The 17,474-nt window shown below is 39.4% G+C and overlaps 3 protein-coding genes across 3 annotated transcripts; 2 read left to right on the forward strand and 1 right to left on the reverse strand.

Annotated features, from left to right (window-relative positions):
• Positions 1-2,231: 2,231 nt before the first annotated feature.
• On the reverse strand, positions 2,232-7,602 carry LOC106517397 (uncharacterized). The gene is made up of 4 exons (XM_014008600.1): positions 7,593-7,602; positions 6,476-6,559; positions 2,788-3,154; positions 2,232-2,697 (listed from the first exon to the last, which is right to left on the reverse strand). Exons 1-4 carry the CDS (start codon positions 7,600-7,602, stop codon positions 2,448-2,450), a joined length of 711 nt encoding a protein of 236 aa, XP_013864054.1. The 3' UTR covers positions 2,232-2,447.
• marveld1 (MARVEL domain containing 1) lies at positions 5,305-7,086 on the forward strand. Its single transcript, XM_014027313.1, has one exon. It carries the CDS (start codon positions 6,038-6,040, stop codon positions 6,533-6,535), a length of 498 nt encoding a protein of 165 aa, XP_013882767.1. The 5' UTR covers positions 5,305-6,037; the 3' UTR covers positions 6,536-7,086.
• Positions 7,603-12,819: 5,217 nt separating the features above from the next.
• On the forward strand, positions 12,820-17,336 carry LOC106531088 (phosphoglycerate mutase 1). Its single transcript, XM_014026885.1, has 4 exons — positions 12,820-13,085; positions 13,909-14,183; positions 15,730-15,910; positions 16,203-17,336. The coding sequence occupies exons 1-4, from the start codon at positions 12,947-12,949 to the stop codon at positions 16,370-16,372; spliced, it is 765 nt and encodes a 254-aa protein (XP_013882339.1). The 5' UTR covers positions 12,820-12,946; the 3' UTR covers positions 16,373-17,336.
• The last annotated feature ends 138 nt before the right edge of the window (positions 17,337-17,474 follow it).

Here is a 17,474-nt window from a genome sequence, read left to right on the forward strand (position 1 = left end):
GATTATAATTTAAATCAACGTCTGAACAGTGTGCATTATTATGAAAAACAGCCACAAATAGCAGCGCTGCCCTGAACTCTTGAATATAAATGATGACGGCGGCTGTATGTATTTTTCATTAAGAGAAAAGCACCAGCATAACAGTTTACAGCTTGTCCAGAACAGGTCCGTGCTGAGAATACAGAAGTATCATGAGCAAAATCCCCTGTATGGATCATGAGATAAAGTGCTCGTTCTGCAGAAATAAGTGCACACATGCTGCACCGACAGGAAAACTAAAGAGTGAATCTAGCTGCAGCTGTGTTACTGCTGTATCATCATTCCACATATCATTCACTGTCCCAAGGCTTATGGAGTGAATAAAAGTTGAAATAAGCAGTAAAATGCCCCAGAGAACTGTACTTTAACACAAGGTGAGATGTTCAGCAAAGGGGGGATTAGGTCTGAGCCTGTCAGCTGCTTTCTGTGTGTTTGAGGGAATCAGCTGAGCTTTCTGCACCTCATAAAGCCTGAGCCAGTCTGGCCTCACTTCTGTCACCGCTCCAACCGTGCACCTCCAAGTCAACCCAGGACACACACTGAGCACTCTATCTGCAAGTTTCTCCTTTTTTTGATTCACTCAGTAATTCCTGGATTAACAGGAAGTGTGCAGATTGCTAAGAATTTAGAGGCTAAAGTACCAAATGCACCACATTTTTAAATTTTACTGGTTTCAGAAGATTTTTTTTTCAATAAAGTAAAACAGGTGTCTGAGACTGACGTTGATACATTTTAATGTGATTTAGTCTCAGCTCTGTACGGTCATCTAAAGCAGAGGTTCTCAAACTGGGGTCCCTGGACCCCCAGGGGTCCGCGAGAGGCATCTTGGGGGTCCTCAAACATTTTTACTTAAATGTTAATTTGGTTTTTATTTTTAAAAATGCATGGGGAACAATGAACTAATAAAACAAGCATAATAAACTTAATGAAAATATATATCCCCATGGCATTTAGGGGTTGAAATGACAATAAATTACCTTTTAAAACAGCATGGGGTTTATGGGGGGGTCCCTGTTTTTTTTTCCCTTGTAAGGAGTCCCCAGACCCAAATGGCTCGAGAATCTCTGATCTAAAGTTTTCTGATGGGAGAGTTCTGCCAAAAGAAAATCTGAAGGATGAGCTATTTCCAACTCACAGCTCTGCCTTTCAAAATAAAACTGCTAGCGCCATCTAGTGACTGCAGGTTGGCACAATGTGACAGCTTCTAATAAACCACACCACCTCAGAATGGTTCTTTGTTTTCTACATCTAACGGCTCGTATTAATATTTGTTTATTTTTATGCAGTTTTTAAGTTGCATAAGTAATTTTAAGAGAACTGACAATAAAATACAGAATATTGTCAGAACTATTATGTCTTTCTCAACATTATTATCATCACTGAGTCTAATGAGCTGTTTTCCAAACTGCAGAAAAATAGAAGGAAGGAAGGAAGGAAGGAAGGAAGGAAGGAAGGAAGGAAGAAATGAATGAAGAAACAAAGACTAAGGGAAAATAAAAACAGAAGAACCAAGAGAAAGACAAAATGTTTTATTTTATTGTTGTAACTCAAAATGGGACACATTAATATTTTTAAAAAATCATCTTTTCAAATATTTTTTGTGAAGTTTGGTTTTTTTTCTGCATTTTCTGAGCAATAATAAAAATATTTTAATTTTCCATGTGTAACAAGGTTTTGGCCTGCTTATCTTTGGTTTCTCAGCAGAGCTGTTTACCTGAATACATCAGTGCCTAAAAATGCACAACAAAAAAGTTTGTTAAAAGATAAAAATAAAAGTAAAAACAAACATTTTCATATCAAATAGCTTCAATTCAAAAACCAGCTTCAACCATTGGGATTTTACATGTAACACGCCATCATTATGTCTTTATCCTCTATAAGATGCACCATAAAAACCAGACTTTAGTCGCTTTTATATTTATATTTTTTTAAACCAGTTGAACTTTGAAGCTATTGCAAGTGCAAATTGTAAAGTAACATTTGGTGAATTGACCCTGGTAGTTAGACCAGAGAAACATAAACAAGCAAAATCCACATTAACTATTAATGCATTACCCATTAATACTTAACTTTTTGTGACAGTCATTAGTGCAAACTATTTTCAACATATACAAAAAGGTATGGCATTTAGTGAGTGGAAACATCGCTGAGCACATCTGGAATGCAGTGCTGAATGCACTCAATTAAAGAAGTCCTTTTCTAAGTAACTTTGCCAACATTGGTCTAAATTTCATCCCAAATAATTTATCATCAATATGCGTTGTTACTTTCACGATATGCTGTTTCCAAGCATCATCAATGCGATGTAAAAGTGTCACCAGATGAAACAATATTAGAGAATATCCTAATATATTTTCAATATAAGCTAGAGGACAATGAGTGTCTCTGTCCCCAGGAGGTTTGTCTCTTCAGTGCAGTATACGGTGGAGGTATCTCTCTGGATCTCCTCCTCTCCTCAGTCCTGAGCTGGACTTGGCTGGCCTCTCAGAGGCTCCTTTAGTGCCTTGGTTCTCAGTTAGTGCTAATTTGGCCCCGTTTTCTTGTGCTGGTGCTCTCACTGAGTTGTGTCTGTGGGGTTCTTGACTTCCCCGAGGCTCTGATTTGTAATCACTCTCCTCGGCATCCTTTCCATGTCTGGTCAGTGAGCTCTCTCCAATTCTGAGCGATAAAAATAGTTACCAACAACTAGAAAAGTCTCTTTTTTTTTTTTACAAACACATGAGAGATTTTATATATAGGTGGCTTTACCTGAGGTGATTGAAGGCTCGCAGCCATTGAGAGCCCAGAGCATCTCTCCCGTTAGTTCTCAGCCCTCTTCGCTGACTCCGAGCTCTCAGTCCAATTAAGGCCTGAGCCAGCTCCGCCTCGCCTCTGTGGCTCCAAATCAGCTGGGCCCTCTGCTCGGCATCCTGGTCTCCGGCTGCGCTGAACAGTCTCTGGAGCTGCCAGAGATTCACGCTGCTGAAAATGTTGGCCGAGCCCGCCTTTCTGTTTCTCCTGTCAGTCAGGCGCCACGGTGAGGAGGAAGGACCCACCAGCACCGAGGGAGATGGGGAGGCGGCTCCGGTATCCATCCAGAGATACGCAGGGCAAGTGGCATACAGTTGTGTTAACTCTGTGGGAAAGGAATATGCAAAAATAACTTCAGGTTACAGCTCAGGTTAAAAAAAAGTAATACATTATATGACTAATGGAAATTTTTTGAGCAGCAATCAGTGGCAGAACAAAACTTTCTGACGCAAAGAACAAAAACTAAACAAATCCCAAACCGTCAGCTGTAAATCTGCAACTCTCAGTTTTGTGTTGTTCTGTCCATTTTAACTTGCGTACTGTGAAGCACTTTAAGCACCTTCTGGTTTTTGTAAAGGGCTCTAGAAGTAAATGTTGATTGAGTGACTGATTAATTCTTTAATCCTACAAGAAGGCGAGTGACGATCAGCACTTTAAGCCAATTACACAGCAGATGGTTACGCACTCTGTTGTTCTTCCATTTGGAAATGGGACGCTTCCAAGTCAGAATTAACTAAATGACCAACAACAGAACTTTTATACTGACTTTCTGGTAAATCTGTTTTTTTTTTTTCAGCTGTTTAAAGTTAAATCAATCTGTTAGTTTTCCTGTATGCTTGAAGTTGATGAAGGTTTTGTCCAATTTACAATAAATCAGTTTGCTCAAGGGGGTCCATGTTTTGATGATGACGACAACGACAACAGTAGAGTTTGTGTGTGAGACAGAGAGATAAATAGATAAATAATGAAATGCAAAGGTGAAAAAAATGCAACCAATATACTGTATATGTTCCTTTGTTATCAGGTTTCAGAATGTACTCTTTCACTCTTATAGCCATGTTTTCAATCTTGTTTTAAGACTGATCTATTAAACGAATGTGTGTGATTATTTAATCTTGTTTTCCTGGATATTTTTTCCTTATTTCAAGAAGCAAGTGCAATTGTCTTCCTGGACTGGCAGATTATTTCACTTAATTTGTGTCTGAATCTTCTCAAATTAAGTGAAATGTGAAGCTATTTGATTTGTTGTTTGAGTTGATGTTTTTATGTTGTTTTTATTTTTATTTAGTTTAGTTTTTTATGTTATTTAGTATTGTTTTGTAAATTATGTTTCGTTTGAATATATTCTGAGTTGAAAAGGGGCAGACATAAGATTTATTCTTCTTCTGCTAACTTTCTTATTTTGATTTGTATATTTTTTGGTTTATTTTTTATTATTGTGAATTGTATTTTTAATGAAATTAATATTTTTTTTATTTGAATTTGAATTTTAAATTATCTGTCAGTGCAGTATTTATACTTTTAGAGGTAAGATTGTGATGGACTTGCGACCTGTCCAGGGTGTACCCCGCCCCTCGCACTGTGACTGCTGGATATGGGCACCAGTGACCCCCGCGACCCTGAAAAGGAAGAAGCGTGTACAGAAAATGGATGGATGGATGGAGATAAGATTGTAATTAGATGGACAAATACGTATCCCAGTGTCATGATGAATGAAGCGGCCACCCCCTGTGCCACCGTCAGGGGAAGACAGGTGCTGCTTCACCCTCTGCACCCTTACTTCCCAGTGCTTTCTGAAACTCATTTGTGTATCTTTGATCTGACTTAGCTTCTCATTCCTGGTTTTCAGCTGACTCTTCAAAAAAAAATGCAACCTTTGCTGTATTAATATTCGATTGAGGTTATGGCGAAATCACAGGCCTTTTGAGTTACATGTTGAAACTCTTCTTCTCTTTGGGTTAAAGAACTTATTTATAATTCAAAATGAGTTTCACTTCCTGCTTCAAGTCAAAAACTGTTGCTTATATGTTAATTAACTCGTCAAACAGGATTCACCGCTGGGTCAGAACTTATTCACACTGTCTTCACAGGACTGAGTTTGTGGATAAACCTGTGATGTGCAATCTGTAAAGTGATAATAAACTGAAAACAAGAATACATATTTTCTTGTGTGACATTTAATCTTCAAAACTAAACGTTTAAACACTAAAACCAAGTTGAATTGTGCAGTTGTGCGCAATGACGCAAGGTTAAAAATGAGCAATCCTATGACAGTCATGTGAGCATTAATAAAATAATAAATAAAAAAGAGAGAAATTGCTTACCCAAAGATAATAAAAGTCCCTTACTGTCACATTGAGTGCTGCTGTTGGGGTATTTGTAGGGAGCTTCAGCTTCAGTGGTCAGAAAGCAGACAAATATAACAACCAGACAAAAGAGTGGCGTAATGTCCGCGCGCCCCCCGCCCATCCAGGTTGAGCAAAGCCAATTTCCACCAATCAATGGACGGGACGGGCGGGGATTGGTGGTTAGCTCCGCCCTCTGGCCACGTAGCACGAGCAATCTGTAAACTTGTTCCTGACGTCAGCAGGGCCTGGGCTGCAGCGGGCACCGTCTGTTTCTGTGTGCAAAGAACGCGACATGTGAGGATCCCGCGCCGGGGAGTGACGCACGAGCAGGACAAGACTCATCAGACGGATTCAGGTCAAACTGAACAGAACAAGTCTTACTGTTGAAGAGAGATTAAAAAAAATAAAACATTTGGGAATATGGTTCAGGGGAAACACTGTGTGCGTAAAAGAAACAAAAACTAATAATACAGCAGCGTGCACAGATGAGTCCCGTCAGAGGAGGAGCAGGGTTTCAATTACAGACCACCCCCCTCTCCCCATCACACAGCCACCCCCCCAACACTGACTCTACATCCAACAGAGGAAACGGAAAAGACGAAACATGCGAGAGGGTCTGTGATTTCAAAACCCCGGGGCTGTGGAAAGAACAGAAAGTTCCTGTTTACACCCAAACTTTGGCATTTTTGTTGGAGCCTGTTTCCGCCCTCTAAACCTCGCACTTCCAGTTTTGTTCATCTTTTTTCCCCAGCTGTTTGCAGCTGGCCAAAAAACAAACTAATTTAAAAAAAAAAAACAACGGCCGCCCTGTTGGGGAAAAAAAGACTGAAACCCGCGACTGACCCGAGAGGAGGACAGAGATGCCACCCCAGCCTCCCCCGCCGCAGGTGAAGCAGAACATCCTGAAGTTCCTCGGGAGCTTCTTGGGGATCACCCGGATCCTGCAGGTCGTGTTCGGAGCCGGGCTGTGGGTCACCATCGCCGCCAACAAATACGAGGGCCCCGTTCACTTCGTGCTGTTCGTGGCGGTGCTCTTCTGGCTCCTCACCCTCGCGCTGTTCTTCCTCACCCTCCTGGACAAGCAGGACCTGGTCCCGCTGCTGGGGGGGCCGCGCTGGCTGTGCGCCAACCTGGCGCACGACGTGACCGCCGCCCTGCTCTACCTGCCCGCCATAGGGCTCATGATCCACAGGACGGAGCGCAACGCCTACTGCAACCTGGACCAGTACGCGCACTTCTGTCTGTACAAGGTCTACCTGGCGGCCTCCGTGTTCGCCTGCCTGTGCTGCGTCACTTACCTGCTGAGCGTTCTTTATGAGGGGCGCAGGAAGCACCGGGGGGAGAAGACGGTCTTCTGAGGGGGCCGCGCGGCGAGGCGTCCACTGCAAGATGAGGAATAGTTCACTTCACTGTCATTAAAGATCTGCTGCCTCCTCGTTCCCAAACTGTCACCACCGCGCTGAGGCTGGTGCAGCTCCAGCACGAGCCCAGAGGATTATGGGAGTTTGGTTATGTGCAGAAAAAAAACAATGTTAGAGCTTAATATGAGTGATTTCCCTCAAAAAGAACCAAAAATAACAACATAAAGAGGAGGTAAAAGTGGAAAACATTATTAATATATGGTTAGATTTGTTCTTGAGTGTTAAACTTGCTCCATATATAGCTATTTTTTTGGTTACTTTTATACATTTTTGTTATTCTTTATATGTTTTTTTATAAGACAGCAATTAACTTATACCTGCTATGTTTTCATCCAGGTGTTTTGAACTTTTAACATTTCATGTTTTGTCAAAATGCTGTACACTCAATAGGTTGTGACAACAACTTCCACAACAGGGATCTGACTGGTGCTAGCGTGTGTATCATTAATAAATAATATGAATAAAGGGTGTAGACTGAGAAGCAGTGAGATGTTTTGGTTCGTTTTTGACTCTTTGTTTGAGGACGAGAGCTTTCCGAAATCAGCGCTCAGTCGTTAATTTGGAGGAAGAGCTGGTTTTTTTTTTTACAAATGACACACATATTTTGGGAGGATCAGTGACCTCAGCCTGCAGGAACTTCCTGTAGAGGAGATTAAACATCCCAGCCAGTCAGCTGAGAGCAAAAGCACATGAAAGAGGTGGGAGATCCATTGTCAGAGAAGTGATCTAGCCACTCACACAAACACATGCATGTAATATAGAGCATGTGTGTGGGGGTGGGGGGTAGGTTTAGGACCAATGTGTGAATTGAGTTTAGGTTAGTTTTAGGGTCAGGTGAGGTTAATTTTAGGGTAACTTGTTGGGATTAGGGTATAAAATTTCCAAAAAATGAATGGAAGTCAATAGAAAGTCCCCACAAGGATAGAGAGACATAGTGGTGTGTGCTTGTAAAGAACAATGAAAAAAAAACATCTGGGAGGAGGCTGGTTCTTACCGGGAACCATCCGTTTGGGGTCTGGAAGTGAGCTTAACTCTGGCCAATGAAAACGAAGCAGAAGATGATTCATTGTCTCATTTGCTGAGTCAGCATAAAACATGTTTCATCAGAACCCAGCTTCACAGTTTGGTCACTTTTGTCAGAGCTGAGTTCATTCTAAGATGCTGGGATGACCTGAGCTTCAGGAGCAGGGGAAAGGGTTAATGTTACCCAGCTGACAGAAACCTGCACCTCCACAGAAGTAAAGGACTTATCCTCTGCCTCTTTTTTTCTCTCACACAATCCCACCCACCCTTCTCCCACCGGAGAGCTCCACAGAAATGTTGTCCCGTCCACGTGTCACAGCAGCTCTGTGTGCTGCATGAATAAAGCACCAAATCCAGGGCTCAAAGCTACTGACAGTAACTATGGTGACTCATTGAAGTCTTGGACAACTCACAAAAACAGGCTATCAAAGCCAGAGATTCACTTTGAGCTCACAGCCCCTCTTAAACATCACATCCCAGGTAACAAGGCTGGAATCTTTTACACAAACACAGGCACTAAAAAAGCTTTGTTTTTGTATTTGAACAGTAAAAAAAAAAACCTCCCTAAATCCTGTTAATAGAACAGAAAGTCAGGTTTAGTTTTGCAGTGGCAGTTGTTTGATACAGCGGGTAAAATAAGTATTGAACACGTCAACATTTTTCTCAGTAAATATATTACTAGAAGTGCTGATGACATGAAATTTTCACCAGATGTTGGTAACAACCCAAGTGATCCATACATACAAAGAAATCAAACCATAAATGTCCAGAAATGAAGTTATTTKTAATAATGTGGAATGGCACAGGGAAAAAGTATTGAACACACTTACTGAAATTTATCTAATACTTTGTACAAAAGCCTTTGTTGGCAATGACAGCTTCAAGACGCCTCCTGTATGGAGAAACTAGTGGCATGCATTGCTCAGGTGTGATTTTGGCCCATTCTTCCACACAAACAGTCTTCAAATCTTGAAGGTTTCGTGGACCTCTTCTATGAACTCTGATCTTTAGTTCTTTCCATAGATTTTCTGTTGGATTCAGGTCAGGTGATTGGCTGGGCCATTCCAGCAGCTTTAGTTTCTTTCTCTGAAACCAACTGAGAGTTTCCTTGGCTTTGTGTTTGGGCTCATTGTCTTGCTGAAATGTCCAGCCACGTTTCATCTTCATCATCCTGGTAGATGGAAGCAGATTTTTATCAAGAATGTCTCTGTACATTTTTCCACTCATCCTTCCTTCAATTATTTGAAGTTTGCCAGTACCATATGCTGAAAAACAGCCCCACACCATGATGTTCCCACCTCCAAACTTCACTGTTGGTATGGTGTTTTTGGGCTGATGTGCAGTGCCATTTGACCTCCAAACATGATGTGTATTCTGGCATCCAAACAGTTCAATGTTGGTCTCATCTGACCAGACTATATTCTCCCAGTATTACACAGGCTTGTTTAAATGTTGCGCAGCAAACTTTAAAGGAGCGTCAACATGCTGTTTCTTCAGCAGTGGAGTCTTGCGTGGTGAGCGTACATCCAGGCCATGGTGGTTCAGTGCATTACTTATTGTTTTCTTTGAAACAATCGTACCTGCTAATTCCAGGTCTTTCTGAAGCTCTCCACAAGTGGTCCTTGGCTCTTGGACAACTCTTCTGATAATTCTTTTCACTCCTCTGTCAGAAATCTTGTGAGGAGCACCTGGTCGTGGTCGGTTTATGGTGAAATAATGTTCTTTCCACTTCTGAATTATGGCCCCAACAGTGCTCACTGGAACCTTCAGAAGTTTAGACATTCTTCTGTAACCGATGCCATCATTATGCTTTGCAACAATAAGGTTGTGAAGGTCTTGAGGGAGCTCTTTACTTTTACCCATCATCAGATGGTTCTTGTGTGATACCTGGCCATCATTTGGGACTGAACCAGCTGATATTAACTTGCACTGACAAGGGGCAGGCTTGCTTTCTAATTACTGAGAGAGTTCAGCTGGTGTCTTGGCTTTCCATGCCTTTTTACACCTCCCTTTCTTCATGTGTTCAATACTTTTTCCCTGTGCCATTCCACGTTATTACAAATAACTTCATTTCTGGACATTTATGGTTTGATTTCTTTGTATGTATGGATCACTTGGGTTGTTACCAACATCTGGTGAAAATTTCATGTCATTAGCACCTCTAGTAATATATTTACTGAGAAAATGGTGACGTGTTCAATACTTATTTTACCCGCTGTACATATTCTGCATGTGTTCACTCATTTAAAAAAATAAATAAGTCACCAGAGCTCCTTCAAGTTCTCCTCCTCCTCTCTGAAAACATCCTGCTGCTATGAACTTACCAGAAAAACTAATGAAACTTTCCTGGCAGGAAGTACAAAATTGAATCATAAAGTCCCACTGTTTGCCCACGTTGTGAAACTGAATGGAGTTTTTTAGGAAGCTCTTGTCAGACATTTAGCAGATTAAACGACTGATTTAAAAAGGTTTCAATTGTCTTTTTTACGAGGGATAAAACATTCAACTTTTAAGCCACGTTTATCGCATTTAATTTCTGTTTCTGTAGAATAAATTGAGGTAAAATGTGAGTGAAAACGTTTTTATAAATATGTTGAAACAATAAATAGGATATTTAAAAAGTGTTTTTATTCATTAAATTGCACACTTTAATAAAAAAAATACATCCTTTTACTAAAACTTTACTATACTAAGTTAAGATCGACTGAAAACTTGTGTAATGCTGAACACAAACTATTTGTTTACACGGACATAAAATGAGCAGAAAAGACGGGGTAATCTTTCAAATTTTATAAACGGAAGGAGTTCATATTTTTGTGAAAGAATGAACAAATACCTCATTCAAAACAAAAGCTGCAACATTGTAGATTTCATCATCATGATAAGCATACAAATGTATTTAAATTATTCTGTGAATTAAATGTATATACATATCACAAAAGACAACAGGGAAATGTTATTTTTTATATAATATTGTTTTATGTCTGAATAGCTTTAGGCTTTACCAAAAAGCAGAACTAAACACCCGACTGCCTGCAGATGCTCCATCAAAAGTTACACATTTTAGCAAAGTAATATAACAGTTTCAGGGCATTGAATGATTAATTTATAAAACCTAACTTTACCTTATTTTATTCTCACATAAATTCAGGGATAGAAACTGCTGACTGAAAAAAATAAGTGATTTTTATAATGAAACTTGTTGAGAGGCTACACTGCCCAACAACTTTTTTCATGCTTGTGATATTAGTCCCGTAAAGTGAATGTGCACGTGTCCCTTCAACATTATTCGCTTTTCTGCACATTCAACATGACAGGTACTGTAACTCAAAAGTTTTCCGAGTCAAGTGTTTTCTTTAATCTGCATATTTCCAGAGAGTAGCCTGAACTAGTCGTGCCCACCCATGTTCTGATGCAAATTCTTGTTTGCAGCCAGTCTTCTGTCTCCTGTCTGGCCTGGGAGTCTACACGTTCCCACGTGACACACAAAAACACAGAGGCCCACTCACACTCACAGCGGTGCCCTGTTCACCACATTTTTTTAAGTGCTGCTGCTGAGATGCACATTCCACTGCTGAGGGAAAAATAACAAGAGGAAGGTGCGTAAAAAAAATAAGCTAAATGCCGAGCAGAGATCTCAGTATGACATTTTCTGTCTGTGTGAGGTTTGAGTTGGCACAGAGGCGGGCGTGGCAGCCTTATTTGTCTCATATCATTTTATTACTTCCTTACATAAGTTGCATGTTAGGAAACTATAAACATCTGGAAAAAGCCATATTTCTGAATAGACCCAGTGTTCGTGTGGTGTTTAAAGGGTAATGACATTCAGTGGTGGGCAATAATGGCAGCTATTTATAGAGCTTTGAAAATACCACCACTTCCTTTAGAATGGAAGAACAAATCCAAGAAAGGCTGAGAGGAAGGAAAGGGTGGATGAACTGATGATTTCCTGTTTGACCTTTTTTTTTTTTTTGCAAGTCATATGCATTTTCTTACCACTCAGCCATTTAAATCAGAGGACACGTCTTAGAAAAGAAGTAAACCCCATTTAAAAGTTTAACATAAAACTTTATGTTAACAAAACATTAAAGACAGTAATTATGTTTTTGTGACTCTTTGATGGTTACTTTACTGGAGAAAAAAAACAGTACAAATGCCCTCCGAGTTTGCGTCAAAAGGCTAAAATAATGTCCAGAATGCAAACAAAACTAAAATAATTATTTGTGGTCACAGAAAGACCAGTTTCTGACGTCACTAATTGGCTTTAAAAATAACAAATCTTCTTAGTTTAAAGTTAATTTTTTTATGAAACTTTTGCTGCATGTTTCTAAAAGCACCTGCTCAGTTTGCAATTCTTTATTTATCCACAAGATGGTGGGATTGAGCCGTAGAACTTTTTTCTTTTTTTTTCCTTTTTTTTTTAACCAGGTTCTAACACACTAAAGATCTTTATTTCATCTGTTTTGTTTGTTTTTAATATTTAATTACCTTATAGAAAATAATGTTAGCTACGCTGAAAGCCTTTGGCAAAAACCCAACAGAGGTCTAAAATTTAAAATATGAGATTAAAAAAGTGGATTTATTTATTTATTTACTCTCTAGCTCTAATGACTCCAGTTTAAGCTCAAAATCCAGGAACTACACGTTTTTATTTGAAGTGAGGACACATTAGGCAAAAGAGGTGGAATATCTTTAAGAAATAACAACAAAAAATAATAAATTGAACATATTTTCAAACAACTTAACTTTAATTAAACCAAAACTAACTTTACCAAATGCTTTTTGATGTTTTCTGAATAAGTGTATGATTATTGTTGTTGTTTATTTATTATTTTTTGTTTTTTATAACAAGACAGTTGTTTACATGAGACAAATTGCATTCAAAAGTATGATATTTGCAGATTTGTACTTACTACTTCCAAACAGGAAATGTGTTTATTTCTTATTTCTATTGCTAAGTTGAATAAAATTTATTAGTTTAATCAATTTGTACCCTATTTATTGAGGTTTTGACAGAGATCTCTCATCTCTATTCCAATGCAATGGTAGAATACATGAAGGTCATGAAGCTGATGACGCCCACCCCTGCCATTGTGCCATTGGTCGGGAGAAAAACCTCAGCGAATATCATTGGTCGGTGAAACCCGGAAGTAAAAAACTAACCAATCCGCAGAATAAAAAGGTTCGACGGCTGAGATTTGACCCGTCTGCTTCCTTCCACTGCTAGTTCGCTTTCCAACAGCCGCAGCATCCACTGTTAACATCAGCTCATCCTGTTATTTTACATTATTTGAAGCCATCAACAGAAACAGGTGAACAGCAATCATGGCCGTCTACAAAATAGTGCTGATTCGCCACGGAGAGAGCAACTGGAACCAGGAGAATCGCTTCTGCGGCTGGTTCGATGCAGATCTGAGCGAAACCGGGGAGAAGGAGGCGAAGAGAGGAGGACAGGCCCTGAAAGGTGAGAAACTCGTCGGGTTTAGTTTTCCTCGGTCATAATGCCCGGTGTAATGTTGTGTTTGACCAGCTCTGCGTCATCACCGCTGCAGACATCAAGTGATGAACTGAAACGATCCAGCAGGCAGTGGTGCAGTCATATCACACTGACTGCTACAAAACAACAATATGTAGGCCTAAAATTTAAAACAAGAGCTTTATATGTGCTTATTATGTATACAACAACACAGCTGAGTCAAATCATTTTAATACCTTTTTTTATTTTTTATTATTATTATTACTTTGGGGAAAATAGTAACTGAGCTTGGTGTCTCCAAATATTCCAGCTGAAAACATCATTTTAGGCTCTGAAAATGCTTTATAGTACCCTTTATTAATCAATTAATGAACAAAATATGTATATAAATTAATGAAGCACATCTTATTTGCAGTCTTTATAAATACTACAGTATGCCACATGTTTTTAATTTATGTCTTGTGGTTTTCTTTCTGAGATTTTTATTGCAACAATGGAATGGGGATTTGGGATTATTAAAGTATCAAATAAAAACTCTAAGTAAAGTGTTTTTCAAATTATTATCTTTGTTAACGGTAACAACTATTCAATCTATGGAAATAATTTTGTTTAAAAAAATGTAGACAGATTTTATCTTTTAAAAAAAGACATGCACAATAGAGCTGCTGTTGAACGTGTTGTGAGAAAAATGCAGCTCATAATGTTTCCATGGTTTGAGGATGCAATATGATGATAACGGATGGTATAAATGGAAAATCAATAAAGTTTATGAAATAAGAAAAACATTTCATTCTCATCTGAAACTTCACAGACGCTGGGTACGAGTTCGATATTTGCTACACCTCCGTGCTGAAGCGAGCCATCAGGACACTGTGGTTCGTCTTGGACAGCATCGACCAGATGTGGGTCCCGGTGCACCGGACCTGGCGGCTCAACGAGCGCCACTACGGAGGCCTGACGGGACTGAACAAGGCTGAGACGGCCGCCAAGCACGGAGAGGCTCAAGTCAAGATCTGGAGGCGCTCGTTTGACATCCCCCCTCCTCCTATGGGCCCAGACCATGACTACTACAGCATCATCAGCAAGGTGAGATACGATATCTTCAGGGCAAATACACAGACAAGGAGCTTTTGTTGACATGTAAGGTAAAGGAGAGGTTTCGTACACATTGACCAACGAAAAACAAATAAGAAACCTGGGTGAAATCAGCAATAGGACAACAGTGGACAAAAGGTCATGAATGGTCTTTTGTCTGCAGCAAAATCCACCTAAATGTCAAAAGCTTTTACTTTTTTATACACTTAAGTTACAACCATTGTGGTGCAATATATACCGTACTATTTGCTTGCAGTGTTGTCAACATTATTACCAAATAGCTTGTAGAGTTAATATGTAACTGGTAACATTGATTTTTTTTCTTTTCTTTTTTTTTTTTTTTTGCATTCAAGTTCAAAGTTTAGTAAAGGTGGAGCCAAATTGATAACGTCTTGACAGAGGTGGGCAGATGTTTCTAGTATAATGGCATTTCTTACATTTAGGTTCTCATTGAATAAAGGGGTGGTTGTTCAATCTATCAGATCATATCTTTAGAGCAGGGGTGCCCAGACTTTTTTTTTTCCCCACAAGAGGGCCAAAACCAAAATCTATCTGAAGGCTGCGTGCCAAATGCAATAATATAATACATGAAATGCAAATACTTTTTAGGTAAAGTTAATTTATTTTCTACGATTAAACTGGCAGCAAATGTGGTGGCCGACGTTTGTTGTTTTTAGCCCATGCACATGGAGTTTGATGTACGCTTGGGCAGCACGCACTCGTGGGACAATTCATACATCGATAAAATATGAGTATTTGTGGTCTTATGTGTGCAAATATACATGTAGCGGCTAAATCCTATATTTTAGGCTACTGGTGGTTGTTCTTGAAAGGCATTGGTTTTTCGTGCGCTCAATTAAGATTCAGCATGCCGATCTTCCGTTTGACTTAAAATAAAGTCATTTATTTTCAGTACAATGTCCATTGTCTTACTGTTTCCCTTAAGATCCACATAAATTCGACATACATCCAAAACCAAGCACAGTAGAAAACTGTTTGCCTCTACCTATTAACAACACCTGAATAGAATCATGGTTGACCTTAAATAACCCATCCCCCCATCAGACACTCAGAACTCAAAATTAAATACGCCCCCTGGTGGCAATAAACACCAGAAAGGATAAATGGCGCCTACAATACGTGTGCTTAATCTAAATGTCTCTTGTAGTTACTTGTATTTCATGTTTAATGATAAAGCAAGTGTCATGATTGAAGACTATCTGCACTACAGCTTCTTATTTAGGCATAGAGCCGATGAATGGAATGACTAAGTGGAAATTTAGTGTGTTTACATAGGATGATGGTCCAAATTAAATGTCTAGGTGGGTCAATTTTGGCCCGCGGGCCCCACTTTGGATACCTCTGCTTTAGAGCATGAATATGCTTTATATGTGACATTTGTATAACATTAACAATACTATTTATGACCAAACATTGTCAGATTATAACATTCAAAATAAGATGTCTTTTATTTTTTTCTGTCCAAACTCTGTTTTCTACCCTTTTTTAAAAAACAAGGATGTTATTGTCTTTGCAGGACCGCCGCTACGCAGACCTAACTGACGACCAGCTGCCATCCTGCGAGAGCCTTAAAGACACCATCGCACGTGCGCTACCTTTCTGGAACGACGAGATCGCACCTCAGATCAAACAGGGGAAGCGGGTGCTCATCGCTGCCCACGGAAACAGTTTGAGGGGAATTGTCAAGCACCTGGAGGGTGGGTGCTGACGCATCATTAAACTCTGTTTATTTAGAAGGCCTTATCTGGTACCTTTCAAATCATGGGTTCTCGCCATTTGCTAACAAGGCTGTCTGTAGCACATCCACAAACCTAGCAGGGTCCCAAAATTATACATAAAATACATTTTTATTTGACCAGTAATTGCTTCAACATTTCCTGTTCCGAGTGTTACTTTTTACTGACATAAATGATGAGATCACTTTTCATACGTTTTCTGCTGCATCCTTGTCAACAGTTTTTTTTTTTTCCTGTGCACTGCCTTCTGTAGGAATGTCAGATGAAGCAATCATGGAGCTGAACCTGCCAACAGGCATCCCGATCCTCTATGAGCTCGACAAGAACTTGAAGCCAGTGAAGCCGATGCAGTTCCTGGGAGACGAGGAGACCGTACGCAAAGCCATGGAGGCTGTTGCTGCTCAGGGAAAAGCCAAAAAGTAAAAAGAAAAACAGGAAAAACATCACTATAGCCTCCTCTATGTATGATGTTATAGCTTGTCCCTAACAGCAGGCCTCAGATTAGTGTGTTTTCCAAATACTAATTTATTTTATAGTATATCCAATATGCTCTAAATAAACTTCCTCCCCTTGCAGGGATTGATGGGCTGTGATATGACAGAGTGATTAAAGGTTTACCTCACAGATCTATTTCAGGAAAAATAGAATAATATAACTGAAATTAACAGTACTGCTGATAAATAGCAGTCTTTATGTCCTTAGTTGAATTTACTAAAAGTTAAGTGAAAAGACTGAACATTTACTTTTGGCCCTTAAACCATTAGTTCAAAACATCCGAGCTCCATTTGATGCTATCTAAGGTTTGGAATGGACTTTACAGCAAAAGAGAAGATGCCTTGTTTCTTGCATGCTTCAACGCAGATGATGTTTTGTGCACTGATGGTGATAGGACTGGGCCGTTGACCTCATTGTTTTTGTTATGGAGCAGGGTTGTGTTTTGTTGAAGTACATTTTAAACAAAGGTTTCAAATAATTACTCATCTGCGATTAGTGGATTTATGAGAATGTGCTAGCTCTGTTTTCAAAGTATGTCATCTGTGTGGTATTTCTGTATGTTGCTGCAGTCTGTGTTGTCTGACATTTAGTATGTCATTTAAAGCCTATTACTGCTTTGCTCAGTTTTGTACCCTATATGTGATCATTTTATTGAAATTAAGGTTTAAAAGTTCCACAGTGTTTTAAACATTGGAAAAGGTTCTCAAATTTTCCTTTGCTTTGTATGTTTTTTCCATCTTTGACCAGTCATTGTTTATTATGTGTGTCCTGCTAAAAATCCAGTTGTGTCTTACAGTGTTGGTGTTTCTTTTTATCGTTTGTATTTCTGTTTTGGATAAATGTACCCTGAAAGCTCTGATATAATAAATGTAAGATTATGGGACAAACCTTATGTCTTCTTGTCTTGGATTATAACTGCTTTTTTAAACGATCATTAATATTTTTGTTACTATGTTGGAATAATTTTTGGCCGCCATGTTGCTAAGTGCTACACCTCCACTGTTTAACAAAGCGAAACAACTAATTTTTT

This window comes from Austrofundulus limnaeus, unplaced genomic scaffold (assembly GCF_001266775.1).
Source record: "Austrofundulus limnaeus strain Quisiro unplaced genomic scaffold, Austrofundulus_limnaeus-1.0 Scaffold0, whole genome shotgun sequence".
In the NCBI taxonomy this organism is placed as follows: domain Eukaryota; kingdom Metazoa; phylum Chordata; class Actinopteri; order Cyprinodontiformes; family Rivulidae; genus Austrofundulus; species Austrofundulus limnaeus.